At 41.5% G+C, this 19181-nt stretch overlaps 2 protein-coding genes across 2 annotated transcripts; one reads left to right on the top strand and one right to left on the bottom strand.

Annotated features, from left to right (window-relative positions):
• Nucleotides 1–3161: 3161 nt before the first annotated feature.
• LOC115106226 (testis-expressed protein 26) lies at nt 3162–8851 on the bottom strand. The gene is made up of 8 exons (XM_029628788.2): nt 8687–8851; nt 8396–8579; nt 8058–8148; nt 7773–7935; nt 7099–7255; nt 6041–6217; nt 3706–3867; nt 3162–3477 (listed from the first exon to the last, which is right to left on the bottom strand). Exons 1-8 carry the CDS (start codon nt 8705–8707, stop codon nt 3344–3346), a joined length of 1089 nt encoding a protein of 362 aa, XP_029484648.1. The 5' UTR covers nt 8708–8851; the 3' UTR covers nt 3162–3343.
• Nucleotides 8852–13608: 4757 nt separating this feature from the next.
• LOC115106798 (high mobility group-T protein-like) lies at nt 13609–16341 on the top strand. Its single transcript, XM_029629896.2, has 5 exons — nt 13609–13717; nt 14608–14770; nt 14943–15088; nt 15196–15370; nt 15785–16341. Exons 2-5 carry the CDS (start codon nt 14624–14626, stop codon nt 15893–15895), a joined length of 579 nt encoding a protein of 192 aa, XP_029485756.1. The 5' UTR covers nt 13609–13717; nt 14608–14623; the 3' UTR covers nt 15896–16341.
• The last annotated feature ends 2840 nt before the right edge of the window (nt 16342–19181 follow it).

The raw sequence follows: 19181 nt of genomic DNA, 5'->3' as shown, positions 1-19181 counted from the left end.
TGCTGGAGAAATTTAACCCCTCTCAAATTCATAGATGGGTCAAACCAGTAACATTAACTTTTTAGGCACCAGTACTCAAATACTTATTTAATTCAGCAAGACTGTTTGAGTTTTGCTTAGAGAGAAGCAACACAAAGAAAATGACATTTGCACTTACACTATTCCAGAGCTTTTTTACATTCTCCATGGATAGTGAACAGGCAGGCCACTGATCCGTTAGCAACCCTGATGTCTATCTATACTTGTCTCTAAGTAACAGGTGCCCAACAAACCTTCCTCTGCTGCCTGCTGGTTACCAATGTCTGGTAACACCACCCAGGGTATGAGAAGGGTAATGAGTTGGTAGACAGGAAGTCACACAACATCCAACCACATTCATCTCCCAAAATGAGTTTAGAAGACCTATTCAAGCGAATAATTAAAAATATTACTTCTTTACTAAAAAGCTTGGTTGTAAACAAAATACACATTTCTGTTCTCTGCAAGATAATGGGCAACAACATATTTAGCTTTTTAGTCCAGAACTAGGCTTAATCTGGGTCTGGGAAACTGTCCTTTAGTGTGGTATACCTTGAGCTTACTGAGGCTGCATGTGGGATCAGCACTGTAGAGCAGTTGTGACCTCAGTTTGACTTAGTCTCCCAGGGTTATAGAGTGGCAGCGGTTCTCCTGTCTCAGCAGCTCAAGCTCCAGCCACTTAAGAGGTGGCCTGTCCTCTGACACGGACCCCAGGTACACCCTCGCGTCACCACGGGCCGATCTCTCTCTCCCCGCTGCTCTGTCCCGACATCTTAGTCCATCGCTCTCCTGCATTCCCCAGCTCAGCGAGAATGCGGTGAAAGAAGAACCCAAAAGTCTCAGGTTAAGTCCAGAAAAGAAGACCCTGTTTGAATACTTTGGAAGTGCATCCTTTCTTCCTCTCTTCCTTGAAGTAATCACTGAACTAACACAAATTGATAGGTGTAAGCAATGGTTCTACCACAGCTTTCACCAATCCAGCCATGTCAGATCAGGAATGTAGGCCTATTCAAGGAAGATAGAAGGGTGCATTGTTAAAATATTAAAACAGGGTCAAACCCTACAGCCCCTAGGCACGAAATGATAGACATAAACAAAAAATGGTAGTTGCTCCACCTTGCCCTCTGATAGGCTTGGTAGGACTTTCACCATATTTATTACACTGTAGCAATCAAATCCTTTCAGATGTCCAGAATTGCCAAGTAAGTAGGGGATAGGGGGTGTTTCTGGAGTGGTAAACATTAAAAGAAATACAAGTAAATAGTTGGAATAATGTTACCTGTGGATGGCTTTATGCAAGTTCTGGTTTAACTTCCAAAAATATGTTTAAATATGCAAATCTGAATAACTACAGTCTAAATCCCAGGTCTCAGACTTCATAGTGTTGTGTAATTGGTGCTGTGACCTAGGGGGATCCAATCTTACATTTCCTCGCTCTTCACACAAGCAGCCAAATTTGGATATTTTTCCAAGTGATTGGTCTTTTGACGAATCACATCGGCTCTTTTCACAACATATATTTTTCAGAGCTGATCTGATTGGTCAAAAGACAAATTATTTAAGTTTGTTTTTTTACACAGGCAGCACAATTCTGATATGTATTCACTAATTGGTATTTTGGCCAATCAGATCAGTTCTGAAAAAGATATGATGTGAAAAGATCTGATGTGATTGGTCAAAAGAGCCTTTAGTGGGAAAAAGATCAGAATTGGTCCGCCTGTATAAACACAGCCTTAGATACTTAAAGCTTAGAGCTCAGTGTCAATGCTGTGAGAGGGAGGATAGCCCTATTTGCAGACACATCCACCAGATAATTGAGTCAGTCTCAAAACCCTTCCAGACAAACCAACCACAGAGCAGACTCAGAGAAGACGGGGGTTGCAAATGAAGTTGTTCCTTACATAATATGCGGTAGATAACTACTGTCCATCAGCGGGAGTCTGTGTGTATAGCAGAACTTCACTGTGAGTTTTTAAACTTTGCTTGACACAGCCAAGACAGTTTTTACGACAAACTCTGCATGCGCTGGCAATTAAATTATATTTACCAAAACAGAAGGTAGGAGGGGGGCTAGGAATAACAGCTTTAAATCTAATCAAATCTAGGGAAATGTATTTATCGGAGCTCAAATTAATTAGGCTTCCAGTGCTACATGGTAAATGTAGAGCTGTGCCACTGAGTGCGCCTCCACAGCCCCTTGACAACAGTCAACAGGCTTTGAAAAACAGGCGTTCTACTCCCGTGGAGAGCAACATGTCAGTGCAACAATGCAGAAGACTCAACCCAAATCACCCCGTCAACCCAGCTCAACCCAGTCAGCCCCTTGCTGAGATGAAAGCCCACAGAAAACAGCAGCAGATAATCAATTAGAAAACCAGCACCTGATCTGCTGTTTAAAGCAACAACAAACTGACAGGTGGCAGAGCAGAGGCAGAAAACCTGGACACATTCTGAATCTCTAGTTTCCCAGCAGCTGAAGAAGGGCAAACTTTCTTCCCCCAGCGGCATCCCAGTAGTCTTTGTATGTCTGTCTGTCTGTCAGCCTGGTCCAGTGTTCAGTTCTCTGTGAGAGTGGATGGAGGAGCTCAGCCCTTCAGAGCCAGTCCAGCCCACAGCCTCTGCTTCTCCAGATGTCACATTACCTGACACTCTAACCTTTCACCTGGACTCACGTGGGTGGCTCTCTGGTAACTAAGATACTAAGATAACTACTGGATGCATTTCTGCTAATATTGTCAGGTCCACAGAGCAGACAAAACCTTGGATTAGATCTAAAGGGCACCACCCTATTGGTGTAAACATGTGTTATTGTTATGTTACTACATTTACTTTTGACATTTGAGTAATTTAGTAATGACTTACAGTAGTGGGTGCAGACACTTTCGTACTAGCATGTTATAATGACGGTATTACACTACTGACTGTCTCTGAAACCTCATTCTGACGCCTTCTAAAGAAGTAGGCCTACTATTGATAAATCTGAGGTTTGGTTCTGGAATCATGGTAACTGTACCAAAGAAGAATTTGATTCAGCAAGTAAAACTGCACTTACATCTGTGATATCTACAGTACAACATGCTAAAAAAGTATCACAATGGTGTTATTCAGTACTGTTATAGTTAGATTGCAGATGTAAACGGAAGTATCGTTGCATTAGATTGATTGGCTTTATTTTCAGAAATGTCAAGGCAGTTACAACACTGCAAATAAAACTCACAAACAGAGCATAAACACTCGTACACACAGTCCCACAAAGGCACTTGTTGACTGGACAGTGCCTCTGGTTGTCACATGATTGTGGCGGGATGCTACAGAAAGTCAAGTATCACAGGGGCCCGGGCCAGCCAGACATCCACTCTGACCTATACAACGCAGGAGGGAGGACAGGTGACTTTGTACCTCTCTTCACCTGGCCGGTAGGGGGCACTCGGTGCAAAAATGTCTGCACAACCTCCTTATCTGTAAACACAACACATCAGTCAACATATATACAGTGCTCGGGGGTGAATTTTCCCTTAGGTACAGATCTAGGATCAGATCCCCTGCCCCAATCCTTAACCATTAGTGGAGAAAATGCCAAACTGACCCAGGATCAGTGTTTATGGGCAACTTCAAGCAACCAAACAGGGAAGTGATTTGTAACTAGGAGAATAGAGTCAGGGTTCATAACAAGAGTCCGTAGCTCACCTTTTTCAGGTAGATGTCTGCAGAACTGCTGGAGCTCTTGGGGTTGTAGAGAGCGGAGCACGGCCGAGACATCGGTCGTTATCCCTCCAAAGTGTCTGTCGTAGGTGGTCAACTGGGAACTATTTTCCTGGTTGTGGATGTGACCATGAACAACAGTAGGAACTGGAACAGAAAGGGGCGGGAGATACACTGAGATCTCTAAGTGATGAGCCTGGTAGGTTGTTTAATTATTTAACTAGGCAATTCTTATTTACAATGATGGCCTAGGAACAGTGGGTTAACTGCATTGTTCAGGGGCAGAACGACTAATATTTACGTTGTCAGCTCGGGGATTCAGTCTAGCAACCTTTCGGTTACTGGTCCAATACTCGAACCACTAACCACTAGGCTACCACTAGGCTACCACTAGGCTACCACTAGGCTGCCACTAGGCTACCACTAGGCTACCACTAGGCTACCACTAGGCTACCACTAGGCTGCCTTATTTTACCCGAGTTTAGCTCTGAGCAACATTGTGCAGCGTGGGAAAATATTAAATGGCACCCTATTCAGTATTTCAGGGATGGTAACTTTGATGGGGGTGGGGGCCACAAGAAATATGAACTCATCATGGCTCACAGGTCTACACAATCACATCCATACCCACACATGTAAGTTAGAGCCAGCCCTAGCCTGTTGGAGGCGCTAAGCTACATTTTGTTGGGGGGGGGCAACAACTTGTGCGTTTTAGAGTTCTTTTCCAGCAATTCTACACATTTTGTCATGGGGCATAGAGAACATTTTGCAGTTTTATAGCACATTTGATGCAATTCTACATATTTTGCCATGGAGTGGAAGAGAAGATTTTGCAATTGTATAACTCATTTCATACAATTCTACTAATTTTGCCATGGGGTGGAAGAGAAGATTTTGCAATTGTATAACCAAATTTCATACAATTCTACTAATTTTGCCATGGCAAGTAGAGAAAACCTGCTGATGCACAACCACATTTTGAAATGACACCTTGTGTATTCTACAATTCTAACTAAGTAAGTTAAGACCCCGACTGTGTTCCAACTGTATTTTCATTCTTATAGATTTTTTGGGGGAAATTGCCCATAAAAGGGGGGCCGGGGACGCCAGTTGCCCACCCCTGCCCTATATAGTCTTCCCTAATAGTCAAAATGAAAGGAAATCAAATGACTTATAGCAGTGGCGGCCCGACCATAAGAGAGTTAGGGGCGGCACTCAACTTGTGATTGATCAACAACAACAAAAAGTACACATTTTTTACATTACATTTTCCTGTTAAAAAAATAAATAAGCTGTTCCTGTTCAATAAAGAAATAACAAGCTGTTCAGTTACTGCCCCAAAGATACTGCCAGCAGCAGCACCGGCTTACTTCCGCACGTCAGACTAGATCTGCTCTATCAGGTAGAGGTGGCACTAAAGCGAAAAGCAATAATTCACTTGTAAATAAATTATCGTAACAGTCATGGCAGCCTGGGACCTGATAAACTGGACAACTACCTCCAACAAGAGTCGAAGGACAGAGGAATGCACTAGCTAGAACCTTCTCATCACAGATCTGGTAGGAGAAAAATACATGGCCAATTTGATTGTTCCCCCCCATGTTATTCATCAGGTTCTGCTGTAGGTGACAGGGCGGGCGACATGTTGTGTGGACTAAAACAGCATAAACCCGGATGATTCACAAAGCATGATCAAATTAATTAGCCAGCTACAGTAATTTTGAGAAACACTTTTTTGGTCAAATGAACCAGTTATCTACCTTAAATACGCAGATAGATAGCTATAGCTAGCTGTTAGCTTCCTAGCTAGTTAGCTCCCATGCCAATTTCAAGTCTTTCTAAACTCATATCTGACTAACTCGTAAATCTGAAGTTTTTCCAGAATGAACGTTAACTGGCTTGCGCATCATGCTTTGTGACATTATGTTAGCTAGCTATCCCCAGTTAGATAATGTGTTTTCACTTATTGCATCTGTATGCTTGTTGCATTCTCCCTAGTGCACTAGTTTATTCATGAGTTGACTGCTTATTTTAAATAGTCTAAATATCTTCTCAAAGAAACTACTGGTAGTTCAAAAACTTGGCATCATATTTCCGCCATGCTGTTTTGTTGACAACTCTAAACACCTCACACCCCGGGTATTCAGCCAATCAGCAGCCGCCACTGCTCCAGGGTTTCCCCTAGGTACAGATCTAGGATCGGCTTCCCCTCCCCCAATCCTAACCTTAACGATTAGTGGGAAAAATACTGACTCAAGATTACTGGCTAGGGGCAACTTCACTCTACTCATAGGATGCATCCAGGCAGCTCATAACTTACCTATACCCCTGGGGGCAACGCCGTGCAGTGCGTTGCAGCCGTAGCGCGACATGTTGCCCCGCAGTTCAGACCGTTCCCTGGGCTGGCGGTAGTTGTGCCTCATCTCTGTGTGCGTGCAGTGAGGGACTTGGCGCTTGTGGTTCAGCGGAGTGAGAATCGGGGGGATCAACTGAAGTCCTGTAAAAAGACAAAAGTGCAGAAGAGAGAACTTGCAAGGCGAATGCTGTAAAGGGTAACAAACAACTAGAGTGAAGTTGTACTACTGTCTTCTGCTCAAACTAAAGACATAACCCCCCAAAACGTAGAATTACCAGGATTCAATCAATTGCAGGTAATGGCTTCCAGATAATGCTTTCAGAATTGTGTTTTAGTTCCACAGCAGAGTTATTTATAAACTGAATCATTACATGGCAAGACCTGTTCAGTTCAGACACAAACCTGACTGAGAAGTCATCTAGTGCATGCAACTTGACTTATTATGTCCTGTACAAATAAAAAAAACTCTTCTGAAAGTGCTATCAGGAATATCCTTATCTGCTTGATTGAATCCTGATAAATATTATTATTTTTTATTTTTTTGGGGGGGGGGGGGTTCCGACTTCAGTTTGAGCCGACTTTAGTTGTTTTTTTCCCCTTACAGCTTTTGTAAGCCTACAGTATCATACTCTTACATAGAGATACTCATGCTGGGGAGTACTTCGAAAACACTGAGAACTTCGAAACAGGGTGTGGCTTTGGACAAAATTAGTGTGGGTATCATTTCAGACACAGCTCAGAGCCTATATCCATAAAGCCTCTCAGGGCAGGAGTGATGATCTAGGATAAGTTTAGCCTTTTGGAGCTTAATGAATAAGATTACATGGAGAGAGGGGGAACCTTATCATAGATAAGCAATCCTACTCTAAGACGCTTGCCATATACAGTGCCTTCGGAAAGTATTCAGACCCCTTGACTTTTTCCACATTTTGTAGGTTACAGCCTTATTCTAAAATGTATTAAATTGTTATTTTTCCTAATCAATCTTTCCGAAGGCACTGTATGCTCCCTGATCTCTCTACCTTGAGGCATGCCCAGGTAGTCAGTCCGGTAGGTGGACCGGTACTGGGCAGTCAGAGCGTTTCGGATCTCTTCCTCAGAAGGAGGACTTTTCCAGGGGGACCAACCACCTACAGAGCTCTGCTTCTGGCCCTTGGGCAGTCTCCACACCATGAATGACTAGGGAAAAATGAAGAATGTTTAGCACTTTTCAATACATCGCTGCCCAAAGAGCTTAAATGTATAAGTAATAAAGCATAGAGGTATAATAATAATAACAGGGATGTGTCCCAGATGGCACCTTACACTCTTAGAAAAAAAGGTCCTATCTTGAACCTTAAAGGGTTTTTCGGCTGTCCCCGTAGGAGAACCCCTTTGAAGAAAGTCTCTACCTGAAACCAAAAACGTTTCCCCTGTCGGGACAACTGAAGAACCCTTTTGAAACCATTTTTTCTAAGAGGGTACAGTGCACTACTTTTGACCAGAGCCCTATGGGCCCTGTTCAAAAGTAGTGCACCATTTGAAATGCAACCCTGGATAGGAGCACCAGAGGGACAGACAGGTTAGTTAGCTAAATGTTAGATTAATGTTTGTTAAGAAGCTTTTCTTTCTGTAAAAAGTTAATGGAAATGTATGAAAGTTTACACATTCTAAATAGTTCATGTCCAGAGGATTGAGTGTGAATGTGGATCTGTACCTGACTGGGATGTGGGTTGTTCCTCCTGTTCCCAGAGGCTGATCCTGTGCGAATGCTGTCAGGTTTAGTGGCTGGCTTCCAACAGAAGTCCTCATTGTACACAGTGGCACCCACAGGACAAGCTAGTGCATAGGAGTTTCTATGGGCTCTTGTCTTTGTAGGACTGAAAAAGATTTCACAAAAGGAGAAAATGTATAGGGAGACATAGCCTAAATGTGAATAATATAAACAACATAATGAAATATAAATGAATTCATGAATAGTCAATCATATTTTCAGGCCTACGGTAAAACTGGTGTTGATGAACTGGGTCGATAAATAAAATCTCTTTTCTGCGATGTTTCATATGGGTCCCACTCCCACATACGTCTGTCATCTGAAATATCAAATATCACGTTAATAGACAATAACTCATTTAAATTAGTATAAAAGGGGAGGTTTCTCGGACATTAATAAACCTAGTCCAAAAAACATGCTCAATGAAGAATAAGCCTAGTCCTGGACTTTAAAGCAAATTCAATGGAGAATCTCCTTACAAATATATTTATTTTCCCAAAGACTACGATCAGAGTCCGAGAAACAGCCCCAAAAAGTCTCATGTCAGGTAATCTGAGGCTCCTCACCCACGGCTGCCATAGCTGTTTTCGCTCGTGATGAAACGTTTCCAGAAATCGGAATATTTTGGTTATTGGGCGCGATGTCTGGAAACAAATGCACACATCTCTTCTCTAACTCTGCCTGAGATGGATGTGTTAGGCAAACTTGTCGATCGTGCGCTTGATGATGCTCCGGGACAGTTCCGTGGTGCTTGAAATCACAAGCGAGAGAAAGTCATTAAAAATACGCCACCAATGCAATGTAACGTAATAACAATTATGACGTCAGAAGTTATGACACTTCAGTTGTAGGCCTACCTGGTTCGCAGGATTCTTCATCTTGAGTTTGCATTGTTCAATTTGGCCTATCTAGAAAACTTGTTTTCAGGGCTCCGTGGTGTGCAACTGTGTGTGCTGGAGTGTGTGCTGGAGTCCTTGGTTGTTATGGGAGACACACAACAATTCCTGTGAATTGCACAACAGCCGCGAGGGCAATTTGATGATTGATGCTGTGCTGCCTGGGGGGCTTGGACCCGCATGAAAGATTCAGCATCACATTTGGCTAGGTGCACCAAGGGTGGTAGACCGGGTTACTGGTGGTTACACTGTTTTATTAAAGTATATATATGTGTTTTATTAAAGCCTGCCGAATAGGCTATGTCGTTGTGTTTGCAGGTGTCCGAGTAAATGTTCTGTAAAAGGCCAGACAAGTGAAGGCAAGCACAGCATCTATATTCTCGCCATTAATGGCCAGAAGTTATGCTGATATGTTGTTGGGCCATATAATAGTCCTTGTGTGGGGCAGTTTTTGGAGTTTATTTTTAAAATAGCATTTTAAAAGATTTCAAAATGTGACACAAACAAATGTTTTATTAATTTCCGCGGCACTGAAACAAAGAGGTGCCGCTATTATGGACCGTGACGTGAACGGGCAAATGGACCATTTTAAACTTGGTGGACCCTGAATGCTGATTGACCGACAGCCATGGTATAATGAGACCGTATACCGCCGGTGTGACAAAACATGTATTTTTACTTCTCTAATTACGTTGGTAACCAGTTTATAATAGCAATAAGGCGGCCTGGGGATTTGTGGCATATGGCCAACATAACACGGCTAAGGGCTGTGTCCAGGCACTCCACATACATAAGAACAGCCCTTAGCTGTGGTATATTGGCTACATACCACACCCCCTCGGGCCTTATTGCTGAAATTACTCCATGTGCTCATTACTAGTTTGGAGCACCTGGCGCACGCCCGGGAGGCAGCCCGTTTCCAAAACGAATGCCATCAGTTTTCACCTGGTGTAAACTTCTTCTCAGGCGGCATCCTGGGCCAAATAATCGAATCCCCTCAAACTTTGAAGTGTCACGCTAGACTCTAGAAAGACGACCAATCATTCGACGTCTCCAGTAAGAGCTGTAGAAAGCAAGCGCCCAATCAGACGTTCTACGGAGTTAGCGGCAGCTAATAGGAGCCACAATGCATGGAGACGTCGCACAGCTAAAATACCGCTCATCGAATCTGGCTATTACCGTTATTTTAGCAGCAAGATATTATGCTGGCAGCACGATCGAGGGATGTAAAAATGTTTAATAAGAGTCCCCCTGCAAAGACAAGCTAAACTTTAAGAATATCGAAAATCAAATAAAAATATATGTAATTAGAATTAAAGTCTGCTAAACTTAAATTGGTCTCTTATGTTGACCAACGGGTTTAATACAGAGTGCTGGTGACTCCTTACTCCACCCACTCCATTCGATGTATATTAATTACATATTGGCTCATAGAGAAAATAAATATTATATGTGCTGAGGTAAAAGAGGGGTTGGGATTACTCTGTAGGGTCTGTAGAATCTCTATATCGTGTTATTTCTTGGATGGCTGTGGTTGAAATATCCAGCATCACTTTCTAATCCTCCCATTCCATTGGTCCCAAAGCAATACACTGTAGGTTTATAAATGACATATTGGTTTATGGAGATAAAACTATTCTATATGCCAAAGTAAAAGTGTGCTTGGGATTACTGACTAGGGTCTGGAGGATCTATATACGGTGTTATTTATTTGCTCTACTTTTGATCTAAAGCTCAAAGGGTATTTGGTGTTTCAAAAACAGTGTATTGCACTGTGGCCAATGGAGTGGTTGGAGTAAAGTGCTGCTAGGTATTTATACCTCAGTCCCCCACTAAACTACATCCAGATACACTGAGTGTAGAAAACATTAAGGACATCTGTCCTTTCCATGACATAGACTGACCAGGTGAATCCAGGTGAAAGCTATGATCCCTTATAGATGTCACCTGTTAAATCCACTTCAGTGTGGAGGAGTCAGGTTAAATAAGGATTATTAAGTCTTGAGCCAATTGAGACATGGATTGTGTATGTGTGCCATTCAGAGGGTGAATGGGCAAGACAAAAAAAGTGCCTTCGAACGGGTATGGTAGAAGGTGCCCGTTTGTCAAGAACTGCAACGCTGCTGGGTTTTTACACTCAACCGTTTCCTGTGTGTATCAAGAATGGTCCACCACCCAAAGGACATCCAGCCAACTTGACAACTGTGGGAAGCAATGGAGTCAACATGGGCCAGCATCCCTGTGGAACGCTTTCAGCACCTTGCAGAGTCCAGGCCCTGATGAATTTAACCTGTTCTGAGGGCAAAAGTGGGGGGGTGCAACTCAATATTAGGAAGATGTCCGTAATGTTTTGTATAGATTATACAGACCCTATTGAGTAATCCCCACCACACTTTGGCACATAGAGTATTTTTTTCTCTGTAATGTATAGGCCTATATTGTATTGCAGTCCCCCAAGAAATAACACCATATATAGATTATTCAGGCTCTACTGAGTAATGCCAAACCCACTTTTATTTTCGGCACATAGAATAGCTGTTTTTTTCTCTATAAGCCAATATGTAATAGATAGGTCGATAGTGTATTGCATTGGGACCAATGGAGTGGGTGGAGTACGAAGTAATGCTAGGTATTTAAACCTCAGTCGCCAAAGAAATAACACTATATAGAGATTCTCCAGACCCTACTGAGTGTTCCCAAACCCACTTTTACCTCAGCACGTATAATAGTTTTTTCTCTAAATCCCAATGTTGAGAACATACCAATCTGAACATTGTATTTTTTGATAGTGGTCTTCCATTATTTTTGTAATTGGTTTCCACAAATTCCTTCTTGCATTTATATTATATTTACATTATAAGCACAATAAAAGCACAATATAAGCACAATAATATAAGCACAATATAAGCACAATAAAAATGAACATTGATTAACATTTAATATCTCTTGAATGAGTTCTCCACTTTGCAAGAGGGTAGGTTGATGTCAGTGGCTGACTCTTGAAGAGGACGGAACTAGTGGGTTGCTCTTTGGTTAAAGATGGTGGAAGCTGGAGCAGGTGGTGAACACAAAACTAATGGCGGTAAAAGCAAGGAAGATTGGACAATGGTCCAAAAGAATTGAAAAATGACCAAAGTATTGCTGGAAAACAAAATGGATAGTTCTGGGAATGCTCCTTCTTATCTTGTAGGAGTGCTGTTTGTTGAGGAGGGGCGAATCCATTTGAAATATCCAAGCTGGTGGAAAGAGTGATGGTTTAAGTAAATGTAGTAAGGATTACGAGAAGTGGACTTGTTTTGATTTCGTGTACTCCTGATAAGCAGAAATAGCTTGGGTAACGTTGTACTGGAGTCGAGAATGTTGTCATGTTGTGCGTAGCTCTTCGGATCAGGGCACCCCTCAAGGGGGTAATATCTGGCGTTTCGTGGGAAGTGCAATTGGAAGAAATGTAAAATATCCCTGGAGTGATTGATGCACGTTGGATGAAATGAGTAGTTAATGGAGAGAACATGAAGAGTATCTGTTCTTTTGTTTTTTGAAGTGAAGTCCCTCCAAATCGAGGAGAAGTTGAGGTATGTGAATTACTGTGTAAGAGCATTTGTACCAAGATTGTGATTGCTGTTGTGCCTTTTAACACGTGGAAAGTGTCTGTGATTGAAATATGAAAGTTGTGGAGAAGATCATATTGAGTGTGGTTTGAGTTTTGATCATGTGAAATGTTGCAATTGTGGTGGGAACCATGTTGCTTCATTTTAGGAATGCCCAACGAGGGTGAAGGAAAATGGCTAAAGTCAGGTCCATCCAGAATATATCATTTGCAGTGGCTGTCAAAAGGGTTGAGGGAGCGAGCGGTCCTGAAGGCCCCATGGTGGTGGATAGGCATTACCTGCAGGCTACAGATATTCTACAGGTTAAGAAGGTGAACTTTGTACTATTTATGGCTATGGTGATCAGCGGCACTGCCAAAGTGGAGAAAAGTCTAGAAAGATGGACATCATTGTGGATGCGTCAGAGAGGTTCCTGAGATTGGAGGACTTGTCGGCGAAGGAGTTTACATGAAAGGCTATCACGAGCCTTTACTACCCTCTCAGGCCCCAGAGCCTGAGTTGGGAAACATGGAACTTTCAACGATGGATGGAAGAAGTGGGAGTCTGTTTTGCTTCGTTTTGTTTTGTCGATTATGTTAGTTTTTTTCCCTTCAAATATGTGTTTCTTTTCTACCTTGAATACAGTAGTGGGAGGCAATATAACATGTTAGATGTCGTCTGCACTAAAACCCTAGCCTCGTACAAACCATCCTGATCTCACAAGCTTACATTCTGTTTCTCTAAATCAGGATGCTTCATACGAGGCTACTAAAACCACTGAGGTAAATAAGAACTGGAGACTGCGTCCAAGATGTCCGGACGTCCGTTGTTTTCAAGGAAATCTACTGATATTTGCATATGCCGATTCATCTATATCTGTGTTGCATCCGGTTTATACGGACCAGGATTTGCATCCAGTTTACACAGACCAACACCACAGGCACACTAGCACTCAGTGCGCACAGGTAGCAGGCAAGCAACAACACGTCATCCAAAAACATGTCAGACATTGGATGAATATAAACTATAAACATAATATCTTCGGCTGTGAGTGATGGGGGAAAAATCAGCCTCAGTGACAATTAGTGTATTATTAGGAATTTTCTAATCTGACATGTCTATGTGGCCTTGTATGGAAATTGTATTTCTGGGTGGGCATCTGCAGTATGGAAGCAAAACTGTAGGAGCAGTCGAAACCGTGCTTCTAGACCGGAACCCTGGCCACTTGACTAAAACCCCACCGAAGAAGATTTACATTTGTATGTTTAGAAATGCGTGCTTTTATTTTGAAGAATTCTTCATTACCATACGAGAGTGACGTCATTGTTTGCGCTACTAGCGAATATTAATCATCGTCCCATTGTTGTTTGATGAAGCATAACGTTAGCTGGTTAGCTAACTGAGGGTATGTATTTACACCCAAAATATTAGCTAGAATACGTTGCTAATTATGAGAAATAGCAACATTGACATTTATTTTTGTTCAAATATTTAGTGTATTTTGCTGAGCATTCATAAACATTTGCTTGCTAACTAGCTATGTAAGTGAAATGTGGGCTAACAAAAGACAGTAAACAACTGCTAGCCAGCACATTTTTAGGCACCAACTAAAACATTGTCGTGACTTTAATTACGTTAACGTTAGTTGGTTTTAAAAACTCATGGAAGCCAGACATATCTAACGAGTTTATATTCTACTACGTCTATCTAGCGTTAGCTATTTTTGCTCTAGCTAGACGCAAGCTTGGCCCGTTGCGCTGACATTAACAACGTTAACAGAGCATCTCGATTTTATTTGCTGTATCGTAGCTAACGTTAGTTGTTTTTGTTTTGTCCCATTTGATACGAGTCAGATTAGGTAACCATGTTGTCTTTTGCAACACACACGTTATTTAGCTATTTATAACGGCTCACTGCAAGGCTAGGTAGCTAGCTATTACCTACGACACAACAATGGGATGGATCCATGATAGCTATGCTTTGTTTTGGTATTCAGAGGGGGTTGGATTCGATGCTAGCGAACTGCCATTGTAGCTTGCTAGCTACGCTGCACCATCCATATGCACAATTGCACCTTTAATTATTTGCAAAAAAGGTTTTGCCGTAATGCAGCAAGTGATAATTATTAGCGATTACAATAGTTTATTTTCAAAAAGGAGAAGACAAATGTGCACACCCCCAGGCCCCATTCTTTGTTATGGGCAGCTAGGGAGGGACACTCATTTAATATGGCCAAAGCTCAGGGTGAATTTATCCTTGTTATGTTGAAACTCTATCTATATCCTCTCCTACTAGACCTACACAAGTCACCATGGGGAAAGATCCTAGGAAGCCGAGAGGCAAGATGTCCTCATATGCTTACTTCGTGCAGACCTGCAGGGCGGAGCACAAGAAGAAACAGCCCGAAGCCAGCGTCAACTTCGCGGAGTTCTCCAAGAAATGCTCAGAGCGATGGAAGGTAGCATTACACACCAGTGAATGATTGTGAAGTGACATGTTTCTGGTCCATATTCAGAATGGTTTTGAATTTATTTCCACCTTGGTATGTTTTGTTACACTTGAGTGACCTTGTGGACAGTCTTGCTGTGGCCATGTGGATGTGTAATCTGAATTTATACCTCTACATCCAGCCCATGTCTCCTAAAGAAAAAGGAACGTTTGAGGACATGGCAAAGCAAGACAAGGTCCGCTACGAGAGAGAAATGAAGAACTACATCCCACCCAATGGCCAGAAAAAGAAGAGGTTTAAGGATCCCAATGCCCCCAAGAGACCGCCGTATGTACCATAATTCACAAGGTTTGCATGACAGATAGACTGGATAGCAATCCGAGAGGGGAATTAAACTTCCCTTTGAATTGACATGTGTTTGTTTTGTTTCTCAGGTCTGCGTTCTTCATCTTCTGTGCTGACTTCCGGGCCAAGATAAAGAGCGAGCACCCAGGCCTGTCCATTGGAGACACTGCTAAGAAGCTGGGAGTGATGTGGAACAGCTCTGCAGCTGAGGAGAAGAAGCCGTACGAGAAGAAGGCAGCCACGCTGAAGGAGAAATACGACAAGGTGAGCAGGGCTTTGATACAACTTCCAGAGATGGGATTTTCACAATGACTGGAATTCTGGCTTTTCTGTGATTATCCTCTATTCAATCATCTTAGAAGTTGACCTATGAACTTCTGATTTTGAATAAGATGGGTGCAGATAATTCCACCAATATTCAATAAATAGGATGAAAAAGGGGAATTTCATGCTGATCTGAACGCCATTCTCATGATGCCATTGTCCAAATGTAAGAAATCAACATCTGACGCATATTTCTTGGACAACTGCTATTTTGGATGGCAATTTGAGAATTCAGTGTGGGAAAATCACTTTTTAATTATTTTCCCTCTGTAAAACAGTATGTCAGCAGATATATTGGTTTTGGGTCCAAACATATCCGTCTGGCTCTATAAGTAATTGTGATGTGTCCCACAGGATATTGCATCATACCGCACCAATGGTAGAGTGGATACTGCCTCCTCCGCAGCTGCTGATGACGACGACGACGAAGATGAGGAGGATGACGATGAGGATGATGACGAGTAGCCTCCCTGCTGTTGGAGGCTACATTCTTGTTTAACGCTATGTAACCCTATTGTACACACTTTACATCTCCGAACAGACCCAGACGCAACTAGAAACACATTAAGCTGTGTGTATATTTAATGTTTTAATGCTCCCTAACCGGTTAAAGGTAACACTACATGTCTTGTTTTTGTTCTTGTAGTAGCCCTTTTTTCCTGCCCATGCCTGTAACTGCTTTGGCAGATTATAAATCACTATGGAAGTAATAACTTCCCTTTAGGTGTGCAACTCTCAAATCAGATTTCTGGGTTGGTAGCGAGTGAATTATGTTTTTTTCTGTATTTGTTTTAAAGGATATTTTTTCATATGTTTGTCACACGGTCTTTGTATTGTTCTTTGAATACCACTCTGATAACAAATGCAGCTGACATTCAGGAATGTCTTAAATAAAGGTCTTTTTTAATAAATTGTATTTGTTTTTTTATTTCAAGATTTAACAAACTAAATAAGGCATTTGGTTGACTTTGATCAATCTTGGCAATGTACATACAGTGCCTTCAAAGTATTCATACCCATTGACTTATTCCACATGTTGTGTTAAAGCCTAAATTCAGAATGGATAAAAAAAAACGTGTTTTACCTACACAATACCCCATAATGAGTGTAAATATGTTTAGATTTTTTTTTTTTACACATTTATTGAAAGTGAAATACAGAAATCTCTTATTTACATAAGTATTCACACCTCTGAGTCAATATTGTTAGAATCACCATTGGCAGTGATTACATCTGTAAATCTCAAGAGTTTTGCACACCTGGATTGTACAATATTTGCCCATTTATTCTTTGAAAAATTCTTCAAGCTCTGTCAAGTTGGTTGTTGACCATTGCTAGACAGACATTTTCAAGTCTGGCTATAGATTTACAAGCTGATTTAAGTAAAAACTGTAACTAGGCCACTCAGGAGCCAGTGTATAATTGATTTTGTGTTTTAGGCTATTGTCCTACTGAAAGGTGAGGGATTTTCTCCCAGTGTCTGTTGGAAAGCAGACTGAACCAGGTTTTCCTCTAGGATTTTGCCTGTGCTTTACTCCGTTTATTTTTACCCTAAAAAACTCCCTAGTCCTTGCCGATGACAAGCATACCCAAGAGATGTTAACTAGTCACCTTTTGGCGAAATTCGCCGTTTTGAATCCAAAATAGGTGACCTACGTAATTTGTGTAGATCAGATGAGAAAGGGTTGGATCACTACTGGCTGTAAGCGAACGAGTGATACGCGTTTGGAGCAATACCGGCTGTATCCAAGGCTCAGCCAATCGTTCACATAACAACAGAATGCAGCACGCGACTGAAGAGAGAAGAGACAACCAATTTAGGAGTTACCGCATCAAGGCGCTCTGGAAAGGAAGCTTGCCAGTTACAGCCAAGTACCCCTGACTGCAGTGTGCAATTCCGGGCCGGGCTCAATGTGGGCGGAGTCAAACGGTTGACCCCGCCCACCCTTTTTTGTCCATCTGAGGTTTGACAGTCACACACTGAATACAAACACACACATAATGTTTTATTTTGATCCAAATGATATGGACCCTGATTTAACTTTCATTGTTCATTTGTTTATCTTTCATGGAAGATTCTTTGTCCATAAAATGAAGTGGGCAGAGAACAAACACCTCTTCACATGATTTAAGATAGAATTGAAATATTATTTTGAAATGATCAGTAAATGTAAAAACAAAAAAGCAATACGCACCATAAAAGTATTTAACAAATTGAAAATGAATCTTGAAATGTAATACCCCTGTCTGTTAGGTTTATGTACTCTTGTTTGTATATTTCAGTTTTTTTGTATTTGTTGTGTGCATAATTTAAAAAATCATTTAAAATGGAAAAAAATACTATGGAAAAAAAGAATACAAACATACGTTTGCGTAAGGCACACGTTGAATACGAACGTATTTCAGAAGATCGAAGATCGTAAGAAATATGCTATAAAGTACCAGCAGATGTGTTGTAACACATTTTGCTTCATGCTCTATTTGAGACAAGCTACAGATACTACAGATACTGCAGTGAACAGACTTTTTATGTATGTCATGTACTGTTAGAATTGTGTTGATAAATGTTATTTCATTGAGCATATATATACAGTTACCACCTATCTTGATTTATACTGCTATTTACTTTCCTCATGAGAATGGAGACAGACTATACCATATAGACATACTGACAAACTGAATGTGCTTTGTACATTAAGTTATACCAGCTCCAGTACAGAGATCATAGACTCGGGTGACTTCTACGTCATTTTTACTAAACAACACAATTAACAATTAAGACAGCAGACAAAAACAAGGTTTGACACTCCTCAAAAATGGCTTCACTCCTGCTCCTCTAAAGAGGCAAAGACAGTCATTTTCTTGTTGTCAACTGCCTCCACATAGAACATCTCATCATCTCTCTGTAACTGGAACATGAATGGTTTCTTGAGGAGAATATTTTCTTCTTGTCACATAGAACATCTCATCATCTCTGTAACTGGAACATGAATGGTTCCTTGAGGAGAATATTTTCTTCTTGTCACATAGAACATCTCATCATCTCTCTGTAATTGAAACATGAATGGTTCCTTGAGGAGAATATTTTCTTCTTGTCACATAGAACATCTCATCATCTCTCTGTAATTGGAACATGAATGGTTCCTTGAGGAGAATATTTTCCTCTTCATCCAGACCATCATACAACCGTAGTTCTTTAAGGGTTGTAATGCGGTCTTCCCTGTCCATCCCAATTATACTAGGGAGGGAACCAGTGGGTGCCCCTTAGAAGAACATCTGCTTCATTAAAGAAAAAGGAAGTATACATATTAAGAGTAATGCCTCATTGGGTGATCAAGTCAAATTTACACCCCACTTTCACAATACCACCATGCAAACAAAAGCCACTATTACTAAAGGGTTTTTCGGTGATATCTAGAACTACTCAACAAGTCATCACAACTATTATATCTTGCCACGCATCAAGCCTTCAGCATTACACAGTAGACTACATACCCAGTTCACAGCTCCCAGTTCGCCGTGCATTTTGTTTTCAGTTTCGTCTAGAAAGAAAACAGACTGGGGTCATTAAGTCATGTAAGGGAACCTCTAGGGATGTGTGGACTGGAATGCACCTTACTTTATCTAATAGCCTATACAGTACCTGATCCTGCAGAGCTGGATGCTGATGTGACATGCTGTGACTTCTTGGTGGGGGGGACGTCTTCTACATCATCCTGAAATATATTGGAGAGGGGGGGGGGGGGGGGGT

The sequence above is a fragment of the Oncorhynchus nerka genome, linkage group LG23, assembly GCF_034236695.1.
Source record: "Oncorhynchus nerka isolate Pitt River linkage group LG23, Oner_Uvic_2.0, whole genome shotgun sequence".
Classification (NCBI taxonomy): domain Eukaryota; kingdom Metazoa; phylum Chordata; class Actinopteri; order Salmoniformes; family Salmonidae; genus Oncorhynchus; species Oncorhynchus nerka.
Note: the sequence above shows the minus strand (reverse complement) of the source record. Positions and strands in the feature narration are given on the sequence as shown.